The sequence below is a fragment of the Mustelus asterias genome, chromosome 28, assembly GCF_964213995.1.
Source record: "Mustelus asterias chromosome 28, sMusAst1.hap1.1, whole genome shotgun sequence".
In the NCBI taxonomy this organism is placed as follows: domain Eukaryota; kingdom Metazoa; phylum Chordata; class Chondrichthyes; order Carcharhiniformes; family Triakidae; genus Mustelus; species Mustelus asterias.
This window is the reverse complement of record NC_135828.1, coordinates 22,309,515-22,337,026: the sequence shown is the minus strand read 5'-3', so window position 1 is coordinate 22,337,026 and position 27,512 is coordinate 22,309,515. Positions and strand designations below refer to the sequence as shown.

The 27,512-nt window shown below is 46.8% G+C and overlaps 1 protein-coding gene across 1 annotated transcript in view; it reads left to right on the top strand.

Moving 5' to 3' along the window:
- Positions 1-27,512, top strand: part of LOC144480308 (protein transport protein Sec31A-like) — a 106,606-nt gene that overhangs the window by 31,074 nt on the left and 48,020 nt on the right. The window contains 11 exon segments of the mRNA XM_078199662.1: positions 2,659-2,799; positions 4,829-4,971; positions 8,410-8,509; positions 9,315-9,476; positions 10,526-10,678; positions 12,654-12,884; positions 18,255-18,329; positions 19,229-19,321; positions 22,483-22,591; positions 23,700-23,878; positions 26,170-26,296. Of these exon segments, the coding sequence (XP_078055788.1) occupies positions 2,659-2,799; positions 4,829-4,971; positions 8,410-8,509; positions 9,315-9,476; positions 10,526-10,678; positions 12,654-12,884; positions 18,255-18,329; positions 19,229-19,321; positions 22,483-22,591; positions 23,700-23,878; positions 26,170-26,296 (1,513 nt within the window).

Here is a 27,512-nt window from a genome sequence, read left to right as displayed (position 1 = left end):
GCAAGATAGTCACCGTCTGTATGTGTAAATAAATAAACTTCACACTAATGCTGAGATTCAAAAGTGCTCCTTTACGAGCATAATCCCATCAGACTGGGATCAAAGTTTGTTACCTCCAAATACTTTTGTACTACAACAATTCAAGGGGTTTAGGGTGAGGGTACCAAGTCTGCAGACCAAACGTTGTAAGATTAATCCGTTATTAAAAATGTATTCTTTTATGGGATGTGGGTATCGTTGGCAAGGCTGACATTTGTTGCCCATTCTTAATTACCCTTGAACAGGGTGGCTTGCTAGTCAGAGTTTCAGCATTTCTGCAGATTCGGAATCACATGTAGGACAGAGCAGGTAAAGCTGACAGATTTCCTTCCTTAAAGGGCACCGGTGAACCAGATATGGGTCTTTTTTTTTGGTTTCTATATCCAATTCAATCCAATCAAAGTCCAATTCTCAGCAAATGAGACATCCCAGATCCAAGCTGACAGGACAGGCCTCTCACTTCCGGTCCTGGGCTTGATTTACATGATCCAAACTGATTGGAGCAGGCACTGCACCTTCGCCAAGGCTTGATCTCATTTGCATTTTAGCCAAAAGGCCGAGATGCCGCTTGAAAAAATTGCTTCAAATGAAGCCTTAGTGTAACCTCATGACTTCAACCAAGTGCAGGATGTTGATTCTACACTTGATCTTAGCCAAAAGGCCGAGAACCAGATATGCGTCTTTATGACAATCGATGATAGTTTCATGGTCACCATTACTGAAACTATCTTTTGAATCCTCTGCGACTGAATAGCTTGTTGCCATAAGTCAGTCTGACTTATACTTGGACAACATACTGAGCTATCCATGCCATTGGAAGAGTAGGAGCTTCTACAAGAACTTAGGGAAAATTTGTTTTTTTTTAAGTTAAATGGAGATGCTCAAAGTTGACCATAATTTTCCAGTAGTTTGAGTCTCATAATGATCGCTGTTAAGGGAATGGAAATGTTGTATTGATGCATCTCGAGTTCAGAGTTAAGGCACGTTTCTGAGGAACAATAGAGTCTTTTGTTTTGCACCTTGCCATTCTGCACTTGACTGGGAACTTCTTGTCTCTGGTGACTCAAGGGAAAAACGTGGAGGAATGTTCTGATCTCCAACATTGATCAATAGGTTACAGATGTATACATTTTTACAAATTTAACATCTTTAACAAGATTTTTTTGGCTCCTTTTGCGTTCTGTTTTGGCTTGGAAATTCGGGCGAACAAAGTTTAGAAATCCAAAAATTCTATCAGTCTTAAATAGGGCATTAAATAATGTTTGGAAGAGGTATGCCAAAGTTCTTTTCTTTAGACTCATTCGGCCACAAACACACTACTTGTTCCATGTATCCTTTGGGCCTCCCATCTTGCCTTTCCTAAACAACTAAATTTGCCCTTTCAAGGATTTCTAATGTGAAAGAGGCCAAAAGTAAGAGTTAACCTTGACTCTTCCAATTCAGTCTCCAATGTGGCACACACGTGATCAGTTCCTTTATTTTTTTCTCGCACTGGTTTTCAGCTTGTTTTTATACTTTGTCTTCTCCTTCCTCGAATTAAAGAACTCCAGGTGAAAGGATGAATGTCTTTGGGGTCTGGTTGGTGTCTGCTGTCTCTGGTTCTTGACTCTGGAATATGACTGGCCAATTCCTGCTCTAATTTCTACTTGCTCATGATGGGCTGTGTCATCACTGACCAGGACTGGTTCCCTCTCCCCCAGTGTATTCAGGGTAGATGATTGTTTTGTCTAAATATCTTAACAGTACGCGGCACCTTCGTTCCTGTAATCCTTCACAACTCTAATCTTCTGGCTGCATTGCTGCACTCCGTCATTTGTAATGCAATCTTCTACTGCCTTGGCTCCACTCTCTGCAATTTCTCCCCCGAACATACCTACATGCACACACAAGTGCACATAGACCGTACCATTCTTTTTTGCCATTTACCTGTCTTAAACTCTGCCATTCACCCACGCTTTCGGTAATCCCTTGAATACTTTCCCCCTCTGGCTCAGTGTCCCTCTTCCATCTGGTACACCACGGGCCATTTTTAATGTTAAACGTTAAATATCAGTACAAACTATTTCTTGTGCCAATGCTACTTCAGACTGCCATGGCTGTGTATGGCATGAGCCCTGTTGAGTTTTCCCTTCCCCTCAGTGCCTTAGCTGCTAGAATGCAAGTTTGTGTGTGCGTGTAGTGTGTATGTACTCGTGTGTTTATGCATGTGGTGTGTATGTACTCGTGTGTTTGTGCGTGTATGTACTTGTGTTTGTGCGTGTGTATGTACTCACCTATTTGTGTGCATGTGTATGTACTTGTGTGCCTTTGTGTGTGTGTGTGTATGTGCTTATGTGCCCATGTGTGCGTATGCACTCGTGTGTTTGTGTGCATATGTACTCGTGCTTGTGTGCGTATGTACTTGTGTGCTTGTGCGTGTGTAGTGTGTGTGTATGTACTCATGGGAGAGAGACATATTTTAAATATCTGCTCAGTTGCTGCTGTTTTCTCGAATCCGATTGCATGGGTTGTGAGGAAGGCTGGATGTGCTTTTGAAGGATGAGTTGTGTGCTGTAGGAGCCATTCTAACTCATCCCGTTCTCACACATTGGTTTAATGGGACCTTCTGAATTCACGCAGCCTTCTGAAGATATCAGCTGTGTTGGCTGGAATCGGCAGGTGCAGCATATTCTGGCTTCGGCCCACCCGAGCGGCAGAGCTGTGGTATGGGACCTGAGAAAGAATGAACCGATCATCAAAGTCAGTGATCACAGCAACAGGGTGAGTGCTCACTCGCTGATCCTTAACGTACTTTCCAGCGCTCTGCGTCTTTGTTTCCAGTGGGTGGAAACGTGATCGCGTTGCACCAACTGTTTATTGTAACTTAATTTAGCAACTTATCTTAAAGTTTATTTATTCATGTCACAAGTAGGCTTATGTTAACACTGCACTGAAGTTACTGAGAAAATCCCCTAGTCGCCACACTCCCGGTGCCTGTTCGGGTACACTGAGGGAGAATTTAGCATGGCCAATGCACCTAACCAGCATGTCTTTCGGACTGTGGGAGGAAACCGGAACACCCGGAGGAAACCCACACAGACACGGGGAGAATGTGCAGACTCCACAGAGATAGTGACCCAAGCTGGGAAACGAACCCGGGTCCCCGGCGCTGTGAGGCAGCAGTGCTAACCACTGTGCCACCGTGCCGCCCCCATCTTCATTTGATTTCTTCACGTTGAATATTTAAGAGAAACAAATGATTTTTGCTGGAATGAATACATCCTTTTCAAAACCAAAATCATTAACCGTAGAATCCCTACAGTGCAGAAGGAGGCCATTCGGCCCATTGAGTCTGCACCGACCACACTCCCGCCCGGGCCCTATCCCCGTAACCCCACATATTTACCCTGCTAATCCCTCTAACCTACGCATCCTGGGACACCAAGGGGCAATTTCAGCATGGCCAATGCACCTAACCCACACATCTTTGGAGTGTGGGAAGAAACCGGAGCACCCGGAGGAAAACCACGCAGACACGGGGAGAACGTGCAGACTCCACACAGACAGTGACCCGAGGTCGGAATTGAACCTGGGACCCTGGAGTTGTGAGGCAGCAGTGCTAACCACTGCCATCCAAGCACAAGTTGTGCACAGTGGATGTGGTTTGAATTAGTCCTAATGCCAGTGGATGACAGTCTTAACAATGAAATGTATCTGTTCCAAATAGGTATTGGCAAAATCACCAGATTTCACATGGGTTGATACTAATGAGTCGTCTTATCAATCAGTGCCAGGAATGGGGCTGTCATGTTGTTAAGGGATAATTAAGGCCCATTATTTTTATTTTTGTTTATTTGTTCGGGTGATGGTGTCACTGGCGGGGCCAGCATTTACTGCCCATCTCTAATTGCCCTCGAACTGAGTGCTAGGCCATTTCAGAGGACAATTTAAGAGTCAACCACATTGCTATGGGGTTGGAGTCACATGTATTCCAGATCGAGTAAGGACAACAGGTCTCCTTCCCTAAAGGACATTAGTGACCCAGATGAGTTCTTCCAACAATCGACAATGGTTTCATGGTCATCATTAAAATTTTGATTCCAGATTTATTTTGATTGAATTCGCCTGCTATGTAAGGGATTTGAACCTAGGTCCCCAGAACAATAGCCTGGGTCTCTGGATTACTAGTCCAGTGACAATCCCACTACCCCACTGCACTGAAGCATGAATCATAGAATGGAATCCCTACAGTGCAGAAGGAGGCCATTCGGCCCATCGAGCCTGCACCAACAACAATCCCACCCAGGCCCTATCCCTGTAACCCCACACATTTACCCTGCTAATCCTTCCAGCCAAGCACCCTGGTACACTAAGGGGCAATTTAATATAGCCAATCAACCTAACCCGCACATCTTTGGACTGTGGGAGGAAACTGGGACACCCGGAGGAAACCCACACAGACACGGGGAGAATGTGCAAACTCCACACAGACAGTCACCCAAGCCGGGAATCGTACCCAGGTCCCTGGAGCTGTGAGGCAGCAGTGCTAACCACTGTGCCACCGTGCCGCCCTTTACAAGTTTATAACTAGTGCTATACCTGACCCAGTAGTGTGTAATGGTGACATCAAGTCACTGAAATGGGATTTCTCAACACCAGCATCCTTTACAGAGGTATTATGGCACAGTGAAGGCCATTTGGCCCATTGAATCTATGCTGGCAATGGTCATAGGCATTTTCCCAAATAAACCTAAAGCTATGGGTTTGCTCCCTGTAAAGTAACTAGCATGGTTTCACGTGACTCTTGCAGATGCGCTGCTCCGGAATGGCTTGGAATCCTGAAGTTGCAACTCAACTTGTTCTGGCGTCGGAAGATGATCGAATGCCTGTACTGCAGATATGGGACTTGCGGTTTGCCACCTCTCCTCTCAAAGTGCTGGAGAATCATACCAGGTATCGAAACACTATTCGGGGGCAAGTGTGGCACAGGGGAGTGCATAGGCACAATGTCAGACTTTGCTTTCTTAAACAACAAAAGGCAGTGGCAGGTGAGGAGATGGGCTATACTCATAGGATCATGCAGAAGGAGGCCATCTGGCCCATCGAGTCCACACCAACTCTCCGAAAGAGCATCCTACCAAGGCTAGTCCTGCCCTATCCCCGTGACCCCACGTATTTACCCCATTAATCCCCCTAACCTACACATCTTTGGACACTAAGGGTCAATTTAGCATGGCCAATCCACCTAACCTGCACATCTTTGGACGGTGGGAGGAAACCGGGGCGTCCGGAGGAAACCCACGCAGACATGGGGAGAACGTGCAAACTCTACACAGACAGCGACCCGAGCCGGGAATTGAACCCGGATTCTTGGCCCTGTGAGGCAGCAATGTTAACCACTGTGCCACCGTATGGTTATGCGGTGGGAGGGAACGTGGCGTACTCTGTTGAGGGATGGGATAGAAACAGATTGTATGCTTGCTAAGAGTAGAAGTGTGGATTAAGGGACCTTGTGATTTTGCTGATTTGTATACAGTCGTTTCTTACACTGTATGGTTTTGATATTTAAAATGCAGTGTTGCCTTTCTGGGCATCTGTACTACCAGTCCTTTGGTTATTTTTACTCTATTCTGCATTATTATTTATCGTGCTCGTTTGTTCTTGGGTTTTGTTCAGTTCTTCCTCCATTCCAAACTTTCCTTTTTCTCATTTTTTTGAGTGATTCCCTGGCCTCACTTATTGGACCTGACTCCCTCGTAGTTCTTCAGCCCCATTCCTGTCCGTCCCCTTTCTGCCTCCTGTTTACAGAATTGGGCCTGTTGATTCCAACCCTCGACTTCAAGGAGAATGTGGAAATGATGGCTGGGGGGGACAGGGTATCCGAGACTCCCGTAAATTCTGAAATTAGCTACTTCACGCTATCGGAACCGGAGCAGTTTCAGAGCTCGGAGGAGGCAACCCCCCTCCCACTCTTAAAGGCTAAGAGCAGGCCCATCTGGTGGGAAAGGAAATCCAAGCTGGAAATCTGACGTTCAGGCCAGGCATATAGAAATGGAAAGGAAAAAAGAAAGACGCACGTTTTTATAGCCCTTTCTAAGACCACAGGACATCATAGAATCCCTACAGTGCGGGAGGAGGCCATTTGGCCCATCGAGTCTGCACCCACTCTCTGACACAGCATCTTATCCAGGCCCAGTTCCTGTCCCCGCAACCCCATAGCTAATCCACCAATCTACACACTAGGGGCAATTTGGCATGGCCAATCCACCTAACCCTCAGATCTTTGGACTGTGGGAGGAAACCGGAGCACTCGGAGGAAACCCATGCAGACACGGGAAGAATGTGCAGACTGCGCACAGTTACCCAAGGCGGGAATTGAACCTGGGCCCCTGGCGCTGTGAGGCAACAGCGCTAACCACTGGGCCACTGTGCATCCCAAAGCAATTTACAGCCAGCGAAACACTCTCAAAGTGTAGTCCTTGTTGTAATGTAGGAAACAATTTCCACACAGCAAGCTTCCACGGACAGCAATGTGATAATGACCAAAAAATCTGTTTGATGTTGAATTGAGGGATGAATATTGGCCAAGGCACCAGCTGAGTCCCCTGGCCTTGGAAATGGCGCCACGATTGAACAAGCAGGACCTCAGTTTCATGTCCCGTCAGAAAGTCCGCACTTCCGACAGTGCAACACTCCCTCGGTGCTGCACTGGAGTGTCGGCCTGGATTTTTGTGTTCGAGTCTCTGGAGCAGGACTTGGACATTCCGGGTCAGAAGTGAGGGCGCTACCAACTGAGTCACGGTTGACACTGAGGAACGCTGTCAGTTCCTGCAAGTAAAAGGACCTCAGCAGGAATTGAAAGACACTCCTAAAGCCCAGAAAATAGTGGCAAGGCTGAACTGAAGAGTACCTGGAGCAGGAGTGAAGCTTAATTCAACCCCCTGGGATCTACAAGAAGGCTAGGCCCTTGCAGGGATAGATTCCAACATTGAGTGAATAAAGAGCAGTTATTTTTTAAAGTAATTTTGTTCTGATCATCATTGTGAGTAAATGATCTTCGAATCTTAGAAACCCTACAGTACAGACAGAGGCCATTCGGCCCATCACGTCTGCACCGACCACAATCCCACCCAGGCCCTACTCCCATATCCCTACATATTTACCCACTAATCCCTCTAACCTACGCATCTCAGGACACTAAGTCCAATTTTAGCATGGCCAATCAACCTAACCCGCACATCTTTGGACTGTGGGAGGAAACCGGAGCACCCGGAGGAATCCCACGCAGACACGAGGAGAATGTGCAAACTCCACGCAGACAGTGACCCAAGCCGGGAATCGAACCCAGGTCCCTGGAGCTGTGAAGCAGCAGTGCTAACCACTGTGCCACCGTGCCGCTCCAATCTAGTGACTGGAAAATAACAAGCATATCCAAACAGCAATAATACTTTGGCTGCTTTAATTGGGATGTGTGCTCAGTGCAAGACTTCAATTTTCCAGGATAAGAGTGCGTGGCAATCTGAGTTAATACTGGTACAAGTTGTTGATGTGTTTTAAGACTTTAGAATCTGTTTGATCAGCACATCAGAAAGTGAAGGCCTCGAACTCTGCTCTCCTGGCCGTTTTTAAAGTCCGTCAAAGGGGACATGTGTGTCTGTAAATTGCCCAGATACTCTAACGGATTCTTTAAATTTAATTTAGTGTGCACATTGTATTTTATCTCGGAGAGTGGACCGCCATTTCCTGTAGAACTGGCAGACTAGATGATAAGGTGCGCGAGAGCAAGGAACAGTAACTCTCTCGCGTTTTGCTTAGTGAATATCCCGTTCCTCGTGACTGGAAACTTGTGCTTCGAGAAATGTCGGGCTTTTGCTCATAATCTCCTACATTCTGGGTAGCACAGCGGTTAGCACTGCTGCCTCTCGGCTCCAGCGACCTGGGTTCGATTCCCGGCTTGGGTCACTGCCGGTGCGGAGTCTGCACATTCTCCCTGTGTCTGCGTGGGTTTCCTCTGGGTGCTCCGGTTTCCTCCCGCAGTCCAAAGATGTGCGGGTTAGGTGCACTGCCCATGCTAAATTGCCCCTTAGTATCCTGGTATGCCTGGTTAGAGGGATTAGCAGGGTAAATATGTGGAGTTACGGGGAAAGTACTTGGGTGGGATTGTTGTCGTGCAGACTCGATGGGCTGAATGGTCCCCTTCTGCACTCTAGGGTTTCTCTGATTCTATGAACATCTCCCCCTCCCCATACCCACCCAGAAATGCCTCAAGTTAGGTCTTGTCCTGTGAGGAACTGCAGGGAATGAAAGAGTGTCCCGTGACAGCACTACTTCACTTTTAAGATGCAGGGTTTGTTCAACTTAATCTCTGATATTTATAATTTTATCATTCAGAGGTATCCTCTCCATTTCGTGGTGCCAGGCTGATGCAGAGTTGCTCCTGAGCAGTGCAAAGGACAATCGGATCTTGTGCTGGAACCCCAACACTGGAGAGGTGGGTGACCGTCACTTAGAGAAATAATGAGCTCAATCTCATGGTTACATTTTTATGACTCCAAACGATGTAAATTACTTCTAACTTCTGTATGATTTGATTTATTATTGTCACATGTATTAGCATATAGTGAAAAGTATTGCTTCTTGCGACAAATCATACTGTTCATAGAGTGCATAGGGGAGAAGGAAAGGAGAGGGTGCAGAATGTAGTGTTACAGTCATAGCTAGGGTGTAGAGAGTATGTCCGGGTGCGTGGGGTCCTTGATTATGCTAGCTGCTTTACCGAGACAGCGGGAAGTGTAGACGGAGCCAATGGATGGGAGGCTGGTTTGCGTGATGGACTGGGCTTCGTTCACAACACTTTGTAGTTTCTTGCGGTCTTGGCCGGAGCAGGAGCCATACCAAGCTGGATACATTTGGAAGGGATGCTTTCTATGGGTGCATTTTGTAAAAGTTGGTGAGAGTCATAGCGGACATGCCAAATTTTCTTAGCCTCCTGAGAAAGTAGAGGCATTGGTGGGGCTTTCTTAACTACAGCGTTGGCTTGGAGGGACCAGGAAAGGTTGTTGATGATCTGGACACCGAGAAACTTGAAGCTCTCGGCCATTTCCATTTCATCCCCGTTGATGTAGACAGAGGCACATTCTCCACTACGCTACGTATGATCTATTGATGGGAACAAATTGTTCTTTCTAGCTCAAGTAACACCAGCCGTTTGGGCAATTTTGCGAACTCTCTCCGTCCGCTGTGCAAGAGCTCTGATTTGATCGTGCGCGCTAACTGTTGCTGTGACTTGATTTCAGGTGGTCTACGAGCTGCCAACGAGCAGTCAATGGTGCTTTGACGTCCAGTGGTGCCCTCGCAATCCAGCAGTCCTCTCGGCTGCTTCCTTTGATGGGAGAATCAGTGTTTATTCTGTCATGGGAGGGAGCCTGGAAGCACAGAAACAAAGTCATGTTGACAAAGTAAGATCCTGCAAGCAATGTGACGATGACCAGATGCTTTTGAGATGTTGATTGAGAGATAAATATTGGCCAGAATAATTTCCCTTGCTCTTGTTCGAAGCATGATCTTTTGCGCCCACGTGAGAGAAGGGGGCAGCCTTTGTTTTACGTCACATCCGCAAGATGGTGCCTCTGACAGTGCAGCACTCCCTCAGTACTGCAGTGGAGTGCCAGCCTTGAATTTTGTGCTCAAATATCTGGAGTGGGGACTTGAACCCACAACCGTTTAGCTCTAAAGCTGAGAAAGCCACTGACTGGATCACAACTGATCCAGCAAATATGCATCGTCGCAGGTTTAAAGTTTATTTATTAGTGTCACAAGTAGGCTTACATTAACACTGTAATGAAGTTACTGTGAAAATCCCCTAGTCGCCACACTCCGGCGCCTGAGGGAGCATTTAGCATGGCCGATGCACCTAACCAGCATGTCTTTCAGACTGTGGGAGGAAACCGGAAACCCATGCAGACATGGAGAACGTGCAAATTCCACACAGACAGTGACCCGAGTCCGGAATTGAGCCCAGGTCCCTGGCGCTGAGAGGCAGCAGTGTTAACCACTGTGCCATCGTGCCGCCCTGCAGTGCAATCCGTTGGAAGAACTCAAAACCACAAATGTTGGACACTGTTTAACTTCCATCGAACAATTAAAGCTTAAATTTTCGAAGATGTTCCCCCTCTAAATAAAATAGTGGGCTACGTGTGATGTTTTAGGAGAATGTTTCGACGGGGTGGTGAAAATCAAATGTTTCAGATTGCTCTGCAATTTTTAGAGCATTTGCTTTGGTCATGCAGGAATTTGCATGGGTATAGGGAAGAGATCAATGTGAGACCTCTGGTTCAATCCGATTCGGTGGCAGAGTGGTTAGTACTGCTGGCTCACAGCCCCAGGGACCTGGGTTCAATTCCGGCCTTGGGCGACTACCTGCGTGGAGTTTGCACATCCTTTGTTGTGGTGTTTAACCCACTGGAATGCTCTAAAGTGCCTTTGCTGATTTTGTTTTTGGGTTTAGATTTCGTCCTCATTCAACAACTTGGACCCATTTGGCACCGGACAGACTCTTCCTCTCCTGGATATTCCACATAAAGCAGTTCAGCCCACCGTGGTGCTTCCCTTGAAAAAGCCCCCCAAATGGATCCGTCGGCCCGTGGGGGCCTCATTCGCTGTGAGTTGTGCCTCGTTGGGTAGAGTCTTTGACCGTTGAACCACTATCCCTAGTTTTCCCTGGTGTCAAAGTAGGCCTGTATTTGATACAACCAATGGATCTAATTGTCACGTGTTGTAAAGGTATAGTCGCCATAGTCCCAGATGGCAATAGGCTGCTCTCCCCTTTGAGGAGGGAGAGCTGACTGGTAGTGATTTAGCCTGAGGGTCACCACACCTCAGGCAAGGTTGAGAAGGTGGAGCCTTTGTGAATGACCTCAGCCGGTACAGGAATTGAACCCGCGCTGTTGGCGTCACTCTGTATCAGTAACCAGCCGTCCAGCCAACTGAGCTAAACCGACTCCCTGAAACAGGAATGCCATGGCGGTTTAAGAACATAAGAAATAGGAGCAGGAGTAGGCCATCTAGCCCCTCGAGCCCGCCCCACCATTCAATAAGATCATGGCTGATCTGATAGTGGTTTAGTTCCACTTACCTGTCCGCTCCCCATAACCCTTAATTCCCTTATTGATCAGAAATCTATCTACCTGTGACTTAAACATATTTAACGAGGTAGCCTCCACTGCTTCAGAGAATTCCAGAGATTCACTACCCTCTGAGAGAAGAAGTTCCTCCTCAACTCTGTCCTAAACTGACTCCCCCTTATTTTGAGGCTGTGTCCTCTAGTTCTTGTTTCCTTTCTAAGTGGAAAGAATCTCTCTGCCTCTACCCTGTCCAGCCCCTTCATTATCTTATATGTCTCCATAAGATCTCCCCTCAGCCTTCTAAACTCCAACGAGTACAGGCCCAATCTACTCAATAAGGGACTTTAAGGAAGTTTAAGGGAGCTGCAATATTTAGCTACAACATCAAGAAAGGTCGCAGGTGATAGTGTGTAATAATATTCCGAGCCTGTGTGAGCAACCTGTCACAGAAAAATGTCACTGACTTCCTTCCTTGTGCCTGCTGCTCGCCCCTAGCCCTGCCACAGTTGCTGTTGGCTCGGTTGGCATTTTGAGCTTGAAGCTCCGAGCTGTTCATTATCTCATCAGGAATTAGCATAGAGTCATCATAGACTGTGGCACTGATTTTACCGGCACGCCTGCCCTGAAATCGGAGCGGTGAGGCTCAGAGAACCGCATTCTCTGTTGGCCTCGAGCGTGATCTCACGAGCCCCGGGCAGGCATGCCGGTAAAATTCCGGTCTATCATTTTATTCTCTCTCCTCGGTTGAAAACTTACAAAAGACATAGTTTTCAGTCAATCTCTGGTTAAAAGAGAAGGTAAGGAGATTCTCTTGAACGTTTTTCATTTTCTTTCCTCGGTAATTGTAGGCTGTTATTTTTCCCCCCCACTCCTTGATGCCATCCATTTAGAGTTTATAGGATTTGCCCAGGCCAAAGGAAATAAGCCGCAAAGTTGTTGTCCAGAAGTTGTTGTCCAGAGTACAAGATGGCACAAGAGATGTCCTGTATACAGTTGGGAAGGAGCAGTAATGTCAGCCTAGGCATTGAAAACATTACACAGGCAATGTTGGACTTCCTGGTACTTGCCAAGATTCTCGGTGCATGTTTTCTGCTTTCCATGAGTCCCTTAGGATATCCTAGACGTAACAAGAAGTTGGTGCCTGAATAAGAACAAGCTATTTCCACAGCCATGGAGATGTTTTAATACGTTTAGAAAATATAATTCCTGTATATCATCCTGTTAGGTCAGTAAGATCGGTGTAGTAAAGTGAAAATGATCCGTACCTGAATCAGTTAAATTTGTGTCTCAAAAGGCAAAATCTCTGACTGAAGCAACATTTACATCTTGGAGTGTATGTAGGTATGTGAAGATTTACGATTGGGTCTGTAGTGTATACTACATTTCTTTTAAAGTAGCCAAAGACACTTCAGAGAGACTGGTTAAGCAGAGAATGTGCACCTTTATAACACACAAAGTCGTGAGATTGTCTCTCGGATCATGTCTTTTACCCCTGTGTCTTCCATGTCGCAGTTTGGAGGGAAGCTGATTACTTTTTCCAACTCGAAAGCTGCTCCACCACAGATACAGCAGCCCGTCTCGCGTCAAGTGTTTGTCAGCGTGGTTACTACGGAGACAGAGTTTCTGTGCCGTTCCAGCGAGCTGCAGACAACCCTCCGGTCAGAGGCGTTTGTTCAGTACTGTCAGTCCAAGATTAACACCGCGCCCACAGACTTTGAAAAGAACATCTGGAACTTCTTGAAGGTGCGTACTACTTGGACAGCTTACTAAAAATGTGAGAGAAAAGCAAAATACTGCCGGTGCTGGAAGTCTGAAATGCCGGTAATACTAAAATAGGTGGGAAAGCAGGCAGTGAAGAGGAGATAAAGATTTAACAGACGGATATAAATAGGCTAGGAGAATGGGCCAACATTTGTCAGATGGAGTTTAATGTGGATAAGTGTGAGGTTGTCCATTTTGGCTGAAAAAATAGAAAGGCAAATTATTATCTTAATAGAAATCAGATTCAAAATGTGTCTGGGCAGAGGGATCTGGGTGTCTTTGTTCATGAACCACACAGTCGTTATGCAGGTACAGCGTGTAATAAAAATGGCAGGTGGAATGGTAGCATTTATTGCAAAAGGACTGGATTATCTATATGAGTAGAGAAGTGTTGTTGCAATTGTATAGGGTGTTGGTGAGGCCACATCTGGAGGATTGTGTCCAGTTTTGGTCTCCTTATTTGAGGAAGGATGTTGCGGCATTGGAGGCAGTTCAGAGGAGATTCACCAGATTGATTCCAGGGATGAAAGGGTTGATGTATGAGGAGAGATTAAACAGTTGGGGCTTGTACTCGCTGGAGTTTAGAAGGATCATAGGGGATCTGATTGAGGTATATAAAATACTAAAAGGGATCGATAAGATAAATGTAGACCAAATGTTTCCCCTTGTGGGGAAGTCTAGAACAAGAGGTCGCAGGTATAGATTGAGAAGCGGCAGATTTAAAACTGAGTGGAGGAGGAATCGGATATAAAGTGAATCTAAATGTAACCCTGCTCCTATACAAGTGCGTCACTCCCAAATCCCAGGTTTGATCCCTTTGCTACACCTGCCCATTTTGTGAGTTCAGTGAGGTGGCCCATGTGGTGCAAGTAGTTTCCTGTTGAGGTTACAGTTTGGGTTTATACTCGCTGGAGTTTTGAAGGATGAGGGGATCTGATCAAAGTATATAAAATTTTAAAAGGGATTGATAAAGTAAATGTAGACCAAATGTTTCCTCTTGTGGGGCAGTCTAAAACAAGAGGTCACAGGTATAGGTTGAGAGGCGGTAGACTTAAAACTGAGCTGAGGAGGAACTACTTCTCGCAGAGGGTGGTGAATTTGTGGAACTCGCTGCCCCATAGCGCGGTGGAGTCTGAATCATTGAATGGTTTCAAGAAGGAGGTAGAATTTTTTAAAAAGGGTTAAAAGGATATGGGGGACAGGTGGGGAGGTGGATTTGAGACTGGGAGAGATCAGCCATGATCTGATTGAATGCCGGAGCAGGCTCGAAGAGCTGAATTGCCTATTTCAGCTCCTAATTCCTATGTTCCGATGAAAACAGAAAATATTGGATAAATTCAGCAGATCAGGCAGCATCTGTGGAGAGAAATAGAGTTAACATTTCAAGTCTGAGTGACACACATACACTCACTCTCTCTCCACCGCACTTGGCCACCTTGTCCCTTGTTGTTCAGTTTTGAGCACTGACTTTGTTCTTCTATTAACACATTCTGCAATCTTACCTTTTGCTACTATTAATGCTCTTCAATCCTCACTGCTACCATTAACACCCGCCACTTTGCCTTATGCCGATGACACCTTTGTCAATCTGTCCTCTGCTCCGACCTATCCCTGTTCTTGCGTTCTGCCCCGCTTCATCCAACTATATGATTCATTGCACTTCTATCCCTCTTCAGTCACATGGACTTGGAGCATTAACTCTGTTTCTCTCTCCACAGATGCTGCCAGACCTGCTGAGCTTATTCAGCATTTCCTGTTTTTATTGCGTGAAATGTAACAGCTTGTTAAAATTCACATAATGTCCAAAGTATTGAAGTCCATTTCATAATATTTTAACTTAAGTTTTTGATTGAATGATGTGCACACTTCACAAAGCACTTTACACTGCTCCAGTGTGGAAACCAACTTGGACAACGACATATCCAATCTATCTGGCCTTTTAATAGGAGGCAGTTTTTCTTTGAGAAGGTCAGAATATTAATTATTTCACCATTCAAGTGAATAGATAGTTATTTGGCATCTCTTGTTTGACTTGCCAAGTAATTTTGCCCTTATCTGAGGAAGGATGTCCTTGCTATAGAGGGAGTGCAGCGAAGGTTTACCAGGCTGATTCCTGGGACGGCAGGTCTGTCATATGAGGAGAGACTAAGTCAATTAGGATTATATTCACTGGAGTTTAGAAGAGTGAGAGGGGATCTCATAGAAACTTATAAAATTCTAACAGGGTTTGACAGGGTAGACTCAGAAAAAATGTTCCCAATGGTGGGGGGAGTCCAGAACTAGGGGTCATAGTTTGAGGATGAGGTTTTAGAACTGAGGCGAGGAGAAATTTCTTCACCCAGAGGGTGGTGAATGTGTGGAACCACAGAAAGTAGTTGAGGCAAAAATGTGTGATTTCAAGAAGAAATTAGATCTAGTTCTTGGGGCTAAAGGGACCAAGCGATATGGGGGGGGGGGGGAGAGGAGAGAGGGGGGGGAGGAGAGGGGGGGGGGGGAGGAGGAGAGAGGAGGGGGGGGGGGAGGAGAGAGGGGGGGGAGGAGAGGGGGGGGAGGAGGAGAGAGGAGGGGGGGAGGAGAGAGGGGGGAGTGGGGGAGGAGAGAGTGGGGAGGGGGGGGAGGAGAGAGTGGGGAGGGGGGGGAGGAGAGAGTGGGGAGGGGGGGGAGGAGAGAGTGGGGAGGGGGGGGAGGAGAGAGTGGGGAGGGGGGGAGGAGAGAGTGGGGAGGGGGGGAGGAGAGAGTGGGGAGGGGGGGGGAGGAGAGAGTGGGGAGGGGGGGGAGGAGAGAGTGGGGAGGGGGGGGAGGAGAGAGTGGGGAGGGGAGGAGAGAGAGTGGGGAGGGGGGGAGGAGAGAGTGGGGAGGGGGGGAGGAGAGAGTGGGGAGGGGGGGAGAGAGAGTGGGGAGGGGGGGAGAGAGTGGGGAGGGGGGGGAGGAGAGAGTGGGGAGGGGGGGGAGGAGAGAGTGGGGGGGGGGAAGAGAGTGGGGAAGGGGGGGGAGAGAGTGGGGAAGGGGGGGGAGAGAGTGGGGAAGGGGGGGGAGAGAGGGGAAGGGGGGGGGGGGAGAGTGGGGATCAGGCTATTGAATTCAATGATCAGTCATGATAATGAATGGTGGAGCAGGCTCAAAGGGCCGAATGGCCTACTCCTGTTCTAGTTTCTATGTCTCCTTGTACGGTTGAAGCAATCTCCAATTACTAGACCAACATGCACAGTAATTTCAAACAATGAAGGTTTATGCCAAATAAGCAATCTGATTACCCCAGAAAAGTACATTTTCACGGCTATCTATATTTTTAAAAGTCTCCTAGTATTTCATAGAGGTGTAATAAATATTGATGCACATCCCTTTCTTGCGATGTGTGTCACTGCCAAGGCCAGCATTTATTACCCCTCCCTAACTGCCCTTGAATTGAGTGGCTTGCTAGGCTATTTCAGAGTCGGCCTCACTGCTGTGGGTCTGGAGTCACATGTAGGCCAGACCAGGTAAGGATGGCAGATTTCCTTCCTTGAAGGACATTAGTGAACCAGGGGTTCTACGCTATTTGTCAATGATTTCATGGCCGCCATTACTGAGACGGGTTTTTCAATTTCAAATTATGGACTAAATTTAAATTCCTGCCGTGCTGGGATTTGAACCCATGTCCATAGAACATTAGCTTGGGCCTGTGGATTCGAAGTCCAGTGATATTACCATTCCGCCACTGTCTCTTCCTCGGTGTTCGGAGGATGGGGCACCAAAATCTTTGTTTGGAGTGTGTTTTGAGGACGGTCCTAAATGAGGAGCGGGGGGTGTTCCAGAAACGTGCAGCTGAAGGAATGACCATGGGGGCGCAGTGGGGCGTTGGTGGTGGGCAATGCTGGAAGAGGGAGCAAAGCCAGAACTGCAGGAACTGGGATTGTAGGGCTGCAGGAAATTACAGAGATGCAACAAAGCAGCAGACGAACTTAAACATGAGGTTGCAAATTTTAGCCACAGTTTCTGGCCACTCGCTCCCATCTATGCAAAATCGTCTCTTGAAACTGGTAAATGTTTTCAAGGAGTATTTGTATACAGTATTCCTTCTGCCATACAAACAACCAATCACTTGTTGAAGTGCAGTTTGAAGTAATTTTTAAAAAACACTAAACTTATGCCAAAAATGTTAATTAATTGAGGTACATGATGGACAATTTGCATGATTGTTTCTATCACAGTGTCGTCATAGAATCCCTACAATCCAGAAGGAGGCCATTCAGCCCGTCGAGTCTGCACTGACTCTCAAAAAAAAGAGCATCTTACCCAGGCTCACTTACCCACCCTATCCCTGTAACCCTGCATATTTAGCATGGCCAATCCACCTAACCTGCACATCTTTGGACACTAAGGGGCAATTTAACATGGCCAATCCACCTAAATGTCATAGCTTAGGCTCCAAAATGAATCCTTGTTAGGTCATCATTGGCCACGTCCTATTAATTAGAGTACCTGTCCATCACTGTTACTTTGTCGTCTTCCTGTTGGCCAATTCCCTGCAATGCTTACAATTATTATGTATAGAACAAAGAAAATTACAGCACAGGAACACAGGCCCTTCGGCCCTCCAGGCCTGCACCCCTAAAACCCCCTACTCTTCCAGGGACCATATCCCTCTATTCCCATCCTATTCATGTATTTGACAAGATGCCCCTTAAAAGACACTATCGTATCTGCTTCCACTGCCTCCCCCGGCAGCGAGTTCTAGGCACCCACCACCCTCTGTGTAAAAAAACTTGTTTGTACATTTCCTTTAAACCTTGCCCCTCGCACCTTAAACCTATGCCCCCTAGGAATTGACTCTTCCACCCTGGGAAAAAGCTATCCACTCTGTCCATGCCCCTCATTATCTTGTCGACAATATAGATAGGTGCTCCCTGTATTGGAGGCTCCTGTATGACCTTCTCTGCTAACTCAGTTGTTTTTTTTAAATCTTATTCATGGTTCCTCCAATTTGTCTCTCTGTCCGCTGTAGGTGCCTTGTTAGTGTGCTGTCTCACAGCTCTCCAATTCCTTATCCACATGGCTGCTCTACACAATTCTGAGCATTGATGGAGCTTGTCGACCAGCCATTCCACTGAATGGGAGCCAAGCGTGATACTGTCCTCACAATCCCGAGTGGGAATTCTCCTGCACACCCCGGGAGCACCAAGGCAATTCCACCGGTTCTCCTGAAATCAGCTAACTTGGCACAGACCAAGGATCTCCTTAACTCCGTGTGGCGCAGTACTGTTTTGGCGTTGCGTTTATCCCTCAGGAAAGCTCTCTAATTAAATGTCAAACGTGATAAAGTGGATTAAACAGTTTTGTGCTAAAACAGATTATTTGTTTCCCTTCCTCCAGGTAAACTTTGAGCAAGATCCTCGAACAAAATACTTGAATCTGCTTGGCTACAGTAAGGAAGGATTGGATAAGAAGGTAAACACATACTGTGGCTTAGGGAATGCTAAGTGTACAAGATTTTCACTGAGCGCTGTAGTTACGTGGTGAGGTTCGACTCCGTCTGGTCGCTTGTCAGAATCGGTGGGTGTAAGTGAGGTCAGACCATTTGCTAAAATTTCACGTTTCTGCACTTAACAGTGGAAGACTAGTCAGGGCGATGATCACTTGGGGGAAGCTAACTTTCCTTTGTACAGAAAATGCAATGTTATTTGAAATGAGTTTGCTGATCTCCTGTGGTGTGGCGAACTGCAAATACTTCAAAATCCCCAATTCTTTCCGTCTCGCTTGCTCTGCCTTCCACTGCACTTCTTCCTGTTGGGTCTCATGGCGGCACAGTGGGGTTAGCACTGCTGCCTCAGAGCACCAGGGACCCAGGTTTGATTCCGGCTTGGGTCACTGTGTGGAGTTTGCACATTCTCACCGTGTCTGCGTGGGTTTCCTCCGGGTGCTCCGGTTTCCTCCCACAGTCCGAAAGACGTGCTGGCTAGGTACATTTGCCATGCTAAATTCTCCCTCAGTGTACCCGAACAGGCACCGGAGTGTGGCGACTGGGGGATTTTCACAGTAACTTCATTGCAGTGTTAATTAAGCCCACTTATGATGCTAATAAATAAACTTCAAACTCCTGTTGTTGCTCGCTCCCTTTGCTTGCCTTTTGCATGCTCTTGCTGCCATCTGCTTGTTCTGTCTCTCTCCCTCTCAGTTGCTTTGTGCACTCTGTCCTCGCACCCAGTTTTGCTTCCCCATATGCACACTTTCAACCTCCTTTCAGTTCATCTCTATTTGAGTAATCTATAGCTGGGTTTTCTGCTTTATTCTGATTTGTTCTTGCTGAATGTTGCCAGTTGCTCACCACGTTGACTTGTCGATTTCAGATTGCTTCGTCTCTGGGTAACTGCGTGCGACTGAAAACTCTAGAAGTGGAAGTTACTGAGCGTGCGCAGAAAATGCCAGTTGTCTCCAGTCAGGTACTTGCTGGTTCAGTTGTTTTTATTCACTGGCCCTATCATTTATGCACGATCGTCTTTGTTTTGCCTGATACATTTTGTCTGAACTGTGTTAGTGAAACTTACTATATTTTGCCCAGCAAAGGTGGCACAATGGTTAGCACTGCTGCCTCAGCGCCAGGGACCCGGGTTCAATTCCAGTCTCGGGTCACTGTCTGTGTTAAGTTTGCATGTCCTCCCCGTGTCTGCATGTGTTTCCTCCGAGTGCTCCACTTTCCTCCCTCACGCCAATACCTACCCAATTGAAACCTTTAATTTCAAAATACCTCAGTTAGATCATCCCTCAACCTCTAAACTCAAAGAAAGAGGTTGAGATGACCCTGAGCGAAGCTAAAAGTGAAAAGGTCCAGCTGACACAGACTTGGTAGCCCCAGGGGGTCGCTGGTCACCGTACAAAAATGTGTGATCAGTTTGCTGGGCAGCACGGTGGAACAGTGGTTAGCACTGCTGCCTCACATCGTCAGGGACCCAGGTTCAATCCCAGCCTTTGTGGAGTTTACATGTTCTCCCCGTGTCTGCATGGGTTTCCTCCCACAGTCAAGGATGTGTAGGTTAGGTGGATTGGCCATGCTAAATTGCCCCTTAGTGTCCAAAGATGTGCAGGCTAGGTGGATTAGCCATGGGGTTAAGGAGGGCGGGGGAGAGGGCCTGGGTAAGATATTCTGTCAGAGTCGGTGTAGACTCGGTGGGCTGAATGGTCTCTTCTGCACTGTAGGGATTCTGAGTCTATTCTATAAATGCAACCCTTTAGTTACACTGGTGAATCTGTGCTGTACCCCAGCTGCGGCCTCTATATAAATTCCTGAGCTTCAGTGCTCAGTACGAAGCAGAACAGCCCAGGTGGGGTCTGACCAAGGCTTTGGACAGGAGACACGTCACTTGCTCACCATCCTGAGGTAATGCTTTACCAGAATGGTTGCGGGGATTTGAGTGGCGTGGATGAATTGGTGAGGCTGGGGCTGTTCTCCTTGGAGAAATGGGGGTTGAGAGGAGATTTGGGAGAGGCATTCAGAATCATGGGCCCGGACAGGGTAGATAGGGAGAAGCTGCTCCCATTGGCTGAGGGGATGAGAACCAGAGGATACAGATATAAGGTGGCTGACGATGTAACCAGAGGTGATGTGACGCAAAACGCTTTTGCGCAGCGAGTGGTTAGCTTCTAAAACGCGCTGCCTGAATAGAATCATAGATTCCGTCAGTGCAAAAGGAGGTCATTCAGCCCATTGAGTCTGCACCAACTCTCCAACAGAGCATCCTACTCAGGCCCACTCCCCACCCTATCCCCGTAACCCCCCCGCATACACCTAACCTGCACATCTTGTAAGGGGTTATTTAGCATGGCCAATCCACCAAACCCCCACAGTTTTGCACTGTGGGAGGAAACAGGAACACCTGGAGGAAACCCACGCAGACACGGGGAGAACGTGCAAAATCCACACAGACAGTCACCCAAGCTGGGGATCGAACCCAGGCCCCTGGCTCAGTGACGCGGCAGTGCTAACTGCCCCAGATGGAGACCGATTTAATCATGTCTTTCTGAAGGGAATTGGATGGATATCTGAAGAGGAAAAAAATAATGTGGACCATGGTGGGAAAAGGCAGGGGAATGGAACTAGCTGAGTAGCTCTTGTAGACGGCAGGTAAAGACATGATGGGCCGAATGGCCACCTGTGCTGCCGCCATTTAATACTGTAGTTCAATGTTACGTTTTATAACTGCATCTTAGTGATTTATGGACATGTAAGGGGGAAATTTCCTGCCATTTGCGCCCCGCTACCTCTGCAAGCGAGGGCGGAAAATTTGGCATTCATTTAAATCTCAAAGCGGGATCAGAAAATCCCGATGGTGTGACCGGCCTGGAATAACGGCTGGAAAATTCCGGCCGCAACCTCCTGATGTTCCTACCCGCCTTACTTTAGATTTGACCTTGCCATTGCTGTCTTTGCCATAGCTTAGATTTGAAAGGATGAGTGAGCTTGACGGGTTGGAAGTAGAAACTGGCTCTCACGACCAAGCATAAATGACATTCTTAAGGAGGAGGTTGCAAAGTTGCTGAATAGATGGGAGTCCGTTTTAAAGTTTCCAGCATACTGTGGGTCAATAAAAGCTACAAACACAACTGCAGGAGCCGGTATGGTCTTAAAAATAAATGAGAATGTCAGGAGCACAGTTTGGAAAGAGATTTAGGAAGGAGGTAGTGTGAAGGGGACATCTTGGGTTCAAATTAGAGTTGTGTGTATTGTCACGCAGTTCCTAATGCAGCCAGCAGATGGGGCCAAAGGAGCACCACACCTTGACAAGAGATGAGAATGTGAGCCAGGTTTAGAGAAACTCCACCGTAAGAATTGGCTGTTTATAATGTCAGTCAGGCTGAATTCCTAAGGATCTCGAAGCTTAAAATAGAGATTGCTGTGAGATGTGTAAAAATCTTTGGTATTATCGATGATACCAACATTCTAATTGTACCGGAGATTAGGGATTGAAGAGAAACCTCAGTTGGTGGAGTTTATTTTATCCCTCGCTGAATGCAGAGTGCAAACACGATCTGTGGATCACAAACGAACACTGCAACATCTGATCCAGTTTCTGTCTGGTTTTACGCTATTCGTGCATAAACTAGCAATTTATTTGCAAAACCGAGCACAACCGTTTGTGAGCTTGTCACGCATAGAATCATAGAATCCCTGCAGTGCGGGTGGAGGCCGTTAGGCCCATCGAACCGGCACAAACTACAAACCCACCCAGGCCCAAAACCCCAAGTATTTACCCTAGCTAATCTCCCCTGACACACAGGGGCATTTTCGCACGGCCAATCCATCTAACCTGCACACCTTTGGAGTGTGGGAGGAAACCAGAGCACCCGGAGGAAACCCACGCAGACACGGGGAGAACGTGCAGACGCCACACGGACAGACAGTTAACCACCCAAGGCCAGAATTGGGCCTGGGTCCCTGGCGCTATGAGGCAGCAGTGCTGACCACTGTGCCACCGTGGTTCAGCTTTCTGTAAGGTAGTGTGGTGATCGAGTGAGTACGCTCTGTAACTGCGTGCAGGGGCCAATGTCTCTCCTGTCCTTTGCAGCAATGACATTGGAATTTTTTTTTGTTCACTTGCCTTTGCAGAGTTCGAGCTCGGAGGAGTCTGTAGCAGCAGGGGATGCCTCGACAACGTCCGACTTCTTTGACAATATTCCAGGAGAAAGGCCCCTCTTCGAAATCCCTGTGTCCGGAGGCAAGTGCTGGATGATCCCCAAACAAAGCTTTTCGGCAGAGCTATAGAAACGCGAGATATGCGACCTGATTTTAGAGCCGTCGCTATAGCACCTTTACTTTGCTCCTTTTCCAACCTTACCCTTTCCTGAAGGTGCAGATAGAGGCTGGGGCTGGTGTTCTGCAGTTACAAAACGTAACATTGAACGACAGTATCAATAAATGGCTGCAGCACCGGCGTCATCCTCCAGTTCCTTCCTTCAAGTGCTTATTCCTCATAGAACCTCCACAGTGCAGAAGGAGGCCATTCAGCCCATCGACAGAGCATCCGAACCAGACCCTATCCCCGTAACTTTAATCCACTAATTTCCCTAATCTACACATCCTGGGACAATTTAGCACGGCCAATCCACCTAACCTGCACATCTTTGGGCAGTGTAAGGAAACCGGAGCACCCGGAGGAAACCCACGCAGACACGGGGAGAATATGCAAAGTCCACACACAGTCTCACGAGGCTGGAATCAAACCACTGTGCCGCTCATGCTGAGTGTCGGTCTTGGACCTGATGGTGTCCTTGTCTGATATCAGCACAGGTATATTTTCCAGCAGGTCCTGATGGCCAGAACTCTGGCTAATTTTCTCTGCCTCCCTTTCTCTATAGAACATAGAACAGTACAGCACAGAACAGGCCCTTCGGCCCACGATGTTGTGCCGAGCTTTATCTGAAACCAAGATCAAGCTATCCCACTCCCTATCATCCTGGTGTGCTCCATGTGCCTATCCAATAACCGCTTAAATGTTCCTAAAGTATCACTGCAGGCAGTCCATTCCACACCCCAACCACTCTCTGCGTAAAGAACCTACCTCTGATATCTATGTTGCTGATGGCAGTTCTAGCATTCCAAATGCTGGAACCTACCCCTCTTCCATTATGACCTCCTTTGAAAAGCGCCTCTTCACTCAAACTTGTGATGACCTCTGATTACTCCACCTTTTAGTTCTGTTTTTTCCTGGGCGTTAACAGTTGGAGCCTTGGTTATGTCCCCTGTGACTGAAGAGGTCCCGTTAGTTCTGTATTGTAGATTAATGGTGGACTGACTTGCTGAAGGATTGATGTCTGTGTTTTCAGATACTGAAGGATTGATCAGTCAAGCCCTGCTAATAGGGAACTTCGAAGGTGCTGTTGAACTGTGTCTAAAAGATGACCATTTTGCGGATGCCATCATTCTCGCTATTGCTGGGGGAGAAGAGCTTCTTGCACAAACGCAGAATAGATATTTCGCCAAAAGAAAGACAAAGATTTCACGGGTAAATGCCACTCGAGTTTGCAGAGCATGTAGATATCCTTGTTCATCCAAAAATGTAAAGCATTGGCTTATTCAAAATTCAGTTCCGAAAGAAGTGATCTGTGGCACACCTGGTTTTAGCCCTTTCTCTTCTGGGAAGAGTTTAAATCTGTCTCTGGCTGATAGGACGCAAGTCTCTTTCAGTTAGTAGCCCCCGAAATTAGATGAATTGAGGCAATATAGGAATTAGGAGCAGAAGTAGGCAGCCCTTCGAGCTTGCTCTGCTATTCAATCAGATCATGGCTGATCTCTTTCTATTTGAGCTTCTCGGTTTCCCTTCAATGAAGGAGACACAAGTTCTGCTTCTTCATAAAATACCTTTATTTCTCTGATCCAACTCCACACACCATTCTCCACCAAACACCCAGTGTCACCTGTGGCCCCTTTATATATCAGTGATTTCTATTGGATAATTGACATCACAATAGGACTTAATTGGAAAGTCTGTTAATCCATTCCTAACAGTTCCTGGTCTCAAATCCTCCTCTCCACCTGTTCCCCATATCCCTTTATCAGAAATATATCTATCTCCTTCTTGAAACCATTCAACGATTCAGACTCCACCGCGCTATGGGGCAGCGAGTTCCACAAATTCACCACCCTCTGCGAGAAGTAGTTCCTCCTCAGCTCAGTTTTAAATCTACCGCCTCTCAGCCTATACCTGTGATCTCTTGTTCGAGATCGCCCCATGAGAGGAACATTTGGTCCACATTTACTTTATCAGTCCCTTTTAGTATTTTATATACCTTGATCTGATCCTCTCTCATCCTTCTAAACTCCAGCAAGTATAAGCCCAAACTGTAACCTCAACAGAAAACTATTTGCATCACATGGGCCACCTCACTGAACTCACAAAATGGGCAGGTGTAACAAAGGGAAAGCATCAAACCTGGGATTTGGTGATGCACTTGTATAGGAGCAGGGTTGTAAGTAGATTCACTTTGTATTTGATTCGTGTTGGACCTTGGAGTAATCTTCATCTGGTCTGGATAGTGCCTAAATTGGAAGTTTCTGATGCCACAAATACATAGCAGGGGAAATAAAGGGCTATTACAACATAATCCTCTACCACTCAGTGAAGGAATGTTTTAATGGTTGTAATATTTGTGAAAGAGTTGTAATTAAGCAATTGATAACGTTACCAACAACATATCCTCCATTGTAAGTGTTACTGTAATCAATTAAAATGCTTTCACCGTGTTGTGGTAACAAAGTACGCAGTGATTGGAATAATATTTAAGCTATAGAGGTAAATGTGTAATGCTATTGAAACCAGAGCAAGGAACAAGAACTTTTCAGGATGGTAAAGTGGATTCAACTTTATACCTTAAAACTTCATGTCCTTTAAATGTAACAATGAGCGTGTAGTATTGTACGTCAATCACTATGTCACACAAGTGGCCAACATTCCTATCCCATGGTGCCAGGGACCCGGGTTCGATTCCGGCCTTGGGTGACTGTGTGGCGTCTGCACGTTCTCCCCGTGTCTGCGTGGGTTTCCTCCGGTTTCCCCCCTCAGTCCAAAAATGAGAGAGTTAGATGGATTGGCCATGTTAAATTTTCCCTTCGTGTCCAAAGATGTGCAGGTTAGGTGGATTGGCCATGCTAAAGTTTCCCTTCGTGTCCCAAGATGTCTAGGTTAGGTGGATTGGCCATGCTAAATTGCCCCTTAGTGTCCAAAGATGTGTAGGTTAGGTGGATTGGCCATGCTAAATTACCCCTTAGTGTCCAAAGATGTCTAGGTTAGGTGGATTGGCCATGCTAAATTACCCCTTAGTGTCCAAAGATGTCTAGGTTAGGTGGATTGGCCATGCTAAATTGCCCCTTAGTGTCCAAAGATGTGTAGGTTAGGTGAATTGGCCGTGCTAAATTGCCCCTTAGTGTCCAAAGATGTGCAGGTTAGGTGGATTGGCCATGGGACGTGCGCAGGGTTATGGGGATGGGCGGTGGGAGTGGGCCTTGGTAGAGGACTCTTTTGGTGGATCGGTGCAGACTCGATGTAACTAATGGGACTCTACGGGAAAAAAAACAATTTTAATTAATCTGACTTTTTTTTAGACCATTGTTTCTTTAGCATTTAAATAGTTTCAAAAGTAAGTGAGAAAATCCATTTTAACAGCAGGAGTTGCAGTCTAAGCAAGTCAGTCAGGAGTATCATACTAAACAGCTCCTGAATACAGTTCCATGTGTTGTCGTGTTTTAATCACTTGCTCAGTTAGAGGAATACTGAATGCACTAAATGTCCTGTTGCAGCTTGTATCCTCTGTCGTCACCCACAATTGGAGGGATATCGTCGAATCTTGTGACTTGGACAATTGGAAAGAGGCTTTGGCTGCCCTTTTAACGTACACCAAACCGGAGGTCTTCCCCATGCTCTGTGGTAAGCTTGCTACTTCATCTCTTCTGTGTCATTTTTCACTTGTCTGTACTTTTCCCCCAATCCCTACTCTTTCAGGAATTTCTTGCTTGTTTGCAATTGGTTTTACACTCGCACCCAGTGACCAGTATTCCAAGGAGAGGCAAACAAAGTTAACGTCTTGAGTCCAGTCCAACTCTACCTCGGAACTCAAGCCATATTGCTTTTATATCATATTATATTGAAGTGTGATTAATGCATACTGAGCATGTGCAGGTAACTTGAACACCGTTATGACTGGAGCAACCCTCATCTGATCTAGCCAAAGCTTGCCGTAAAGGCAGCAACCACTGGTTAACATTCAGGTGCTGAGACCCAGACTGATTTTTTCCCTTTGCTTACACAGGGTACAAAGGCCAATCGAATGGTTTCCTTAACTAGCAATGCAGAGCAGGGATTGAATAGAACACAGAACAGTACGGCACAGGAACAGACCCTTCTGCCCACAATGTTGTGCCGAACATGATGCCAATGTCCTTGGGCCCTATCCCTCTTTGCCCTGTATGTTCATGTGCTTATCTAAAAGCCCCTTAAACACCCCCATCCTATCTACCCCCACCACCCCTAGCAGCACATTCCAGACACCTACCACTCTCTGTAAAAGAAAAACCTGCCCCTCACATCTCCTTTGAATTTTCCCCCTCTCTCAAGTGCATCCAGGATCTTGCTGGCTTCTGTAAGTCTCAGTTACTCCCCAACATAATTCTATATCCCACTCCGCACTGTTATGTGTTGGGGATGGCCTGAATTTCCATTCATTTGATGCTGGTGGAACATGTTCCCTGTTGTCAGTCAGCAGATTTTATTTATTGTGTTGTCTGTATACAATAGAAGCAAATGCACTTGAGCACAAAATTTTATTGTGCAATACAGCTCATACTTTGTAACTTGAATTCCTTCCATTGCCGAGGACAATCTTGTAAACACCAGCACTTCTCCCAGTCAAGAAGTACTTAAAGTTTAAAATTTATTTATTAGTGTCACAAGTAAGGCTTACATTAACACTGCAATGAAGTTACTGTGAAATTCCCCTAGTCGCCACAGTCCGACGCCTGTTCGGGTCAATGCACCTAACCAGCACGTCTTTCAGACTGTGGGAGGGAACCGGAGCGCCCGGAGGAAACCCACGCAGACATGGGGAGAATGTGCAAATTCCACACATACAGTGACTCAAACCAGG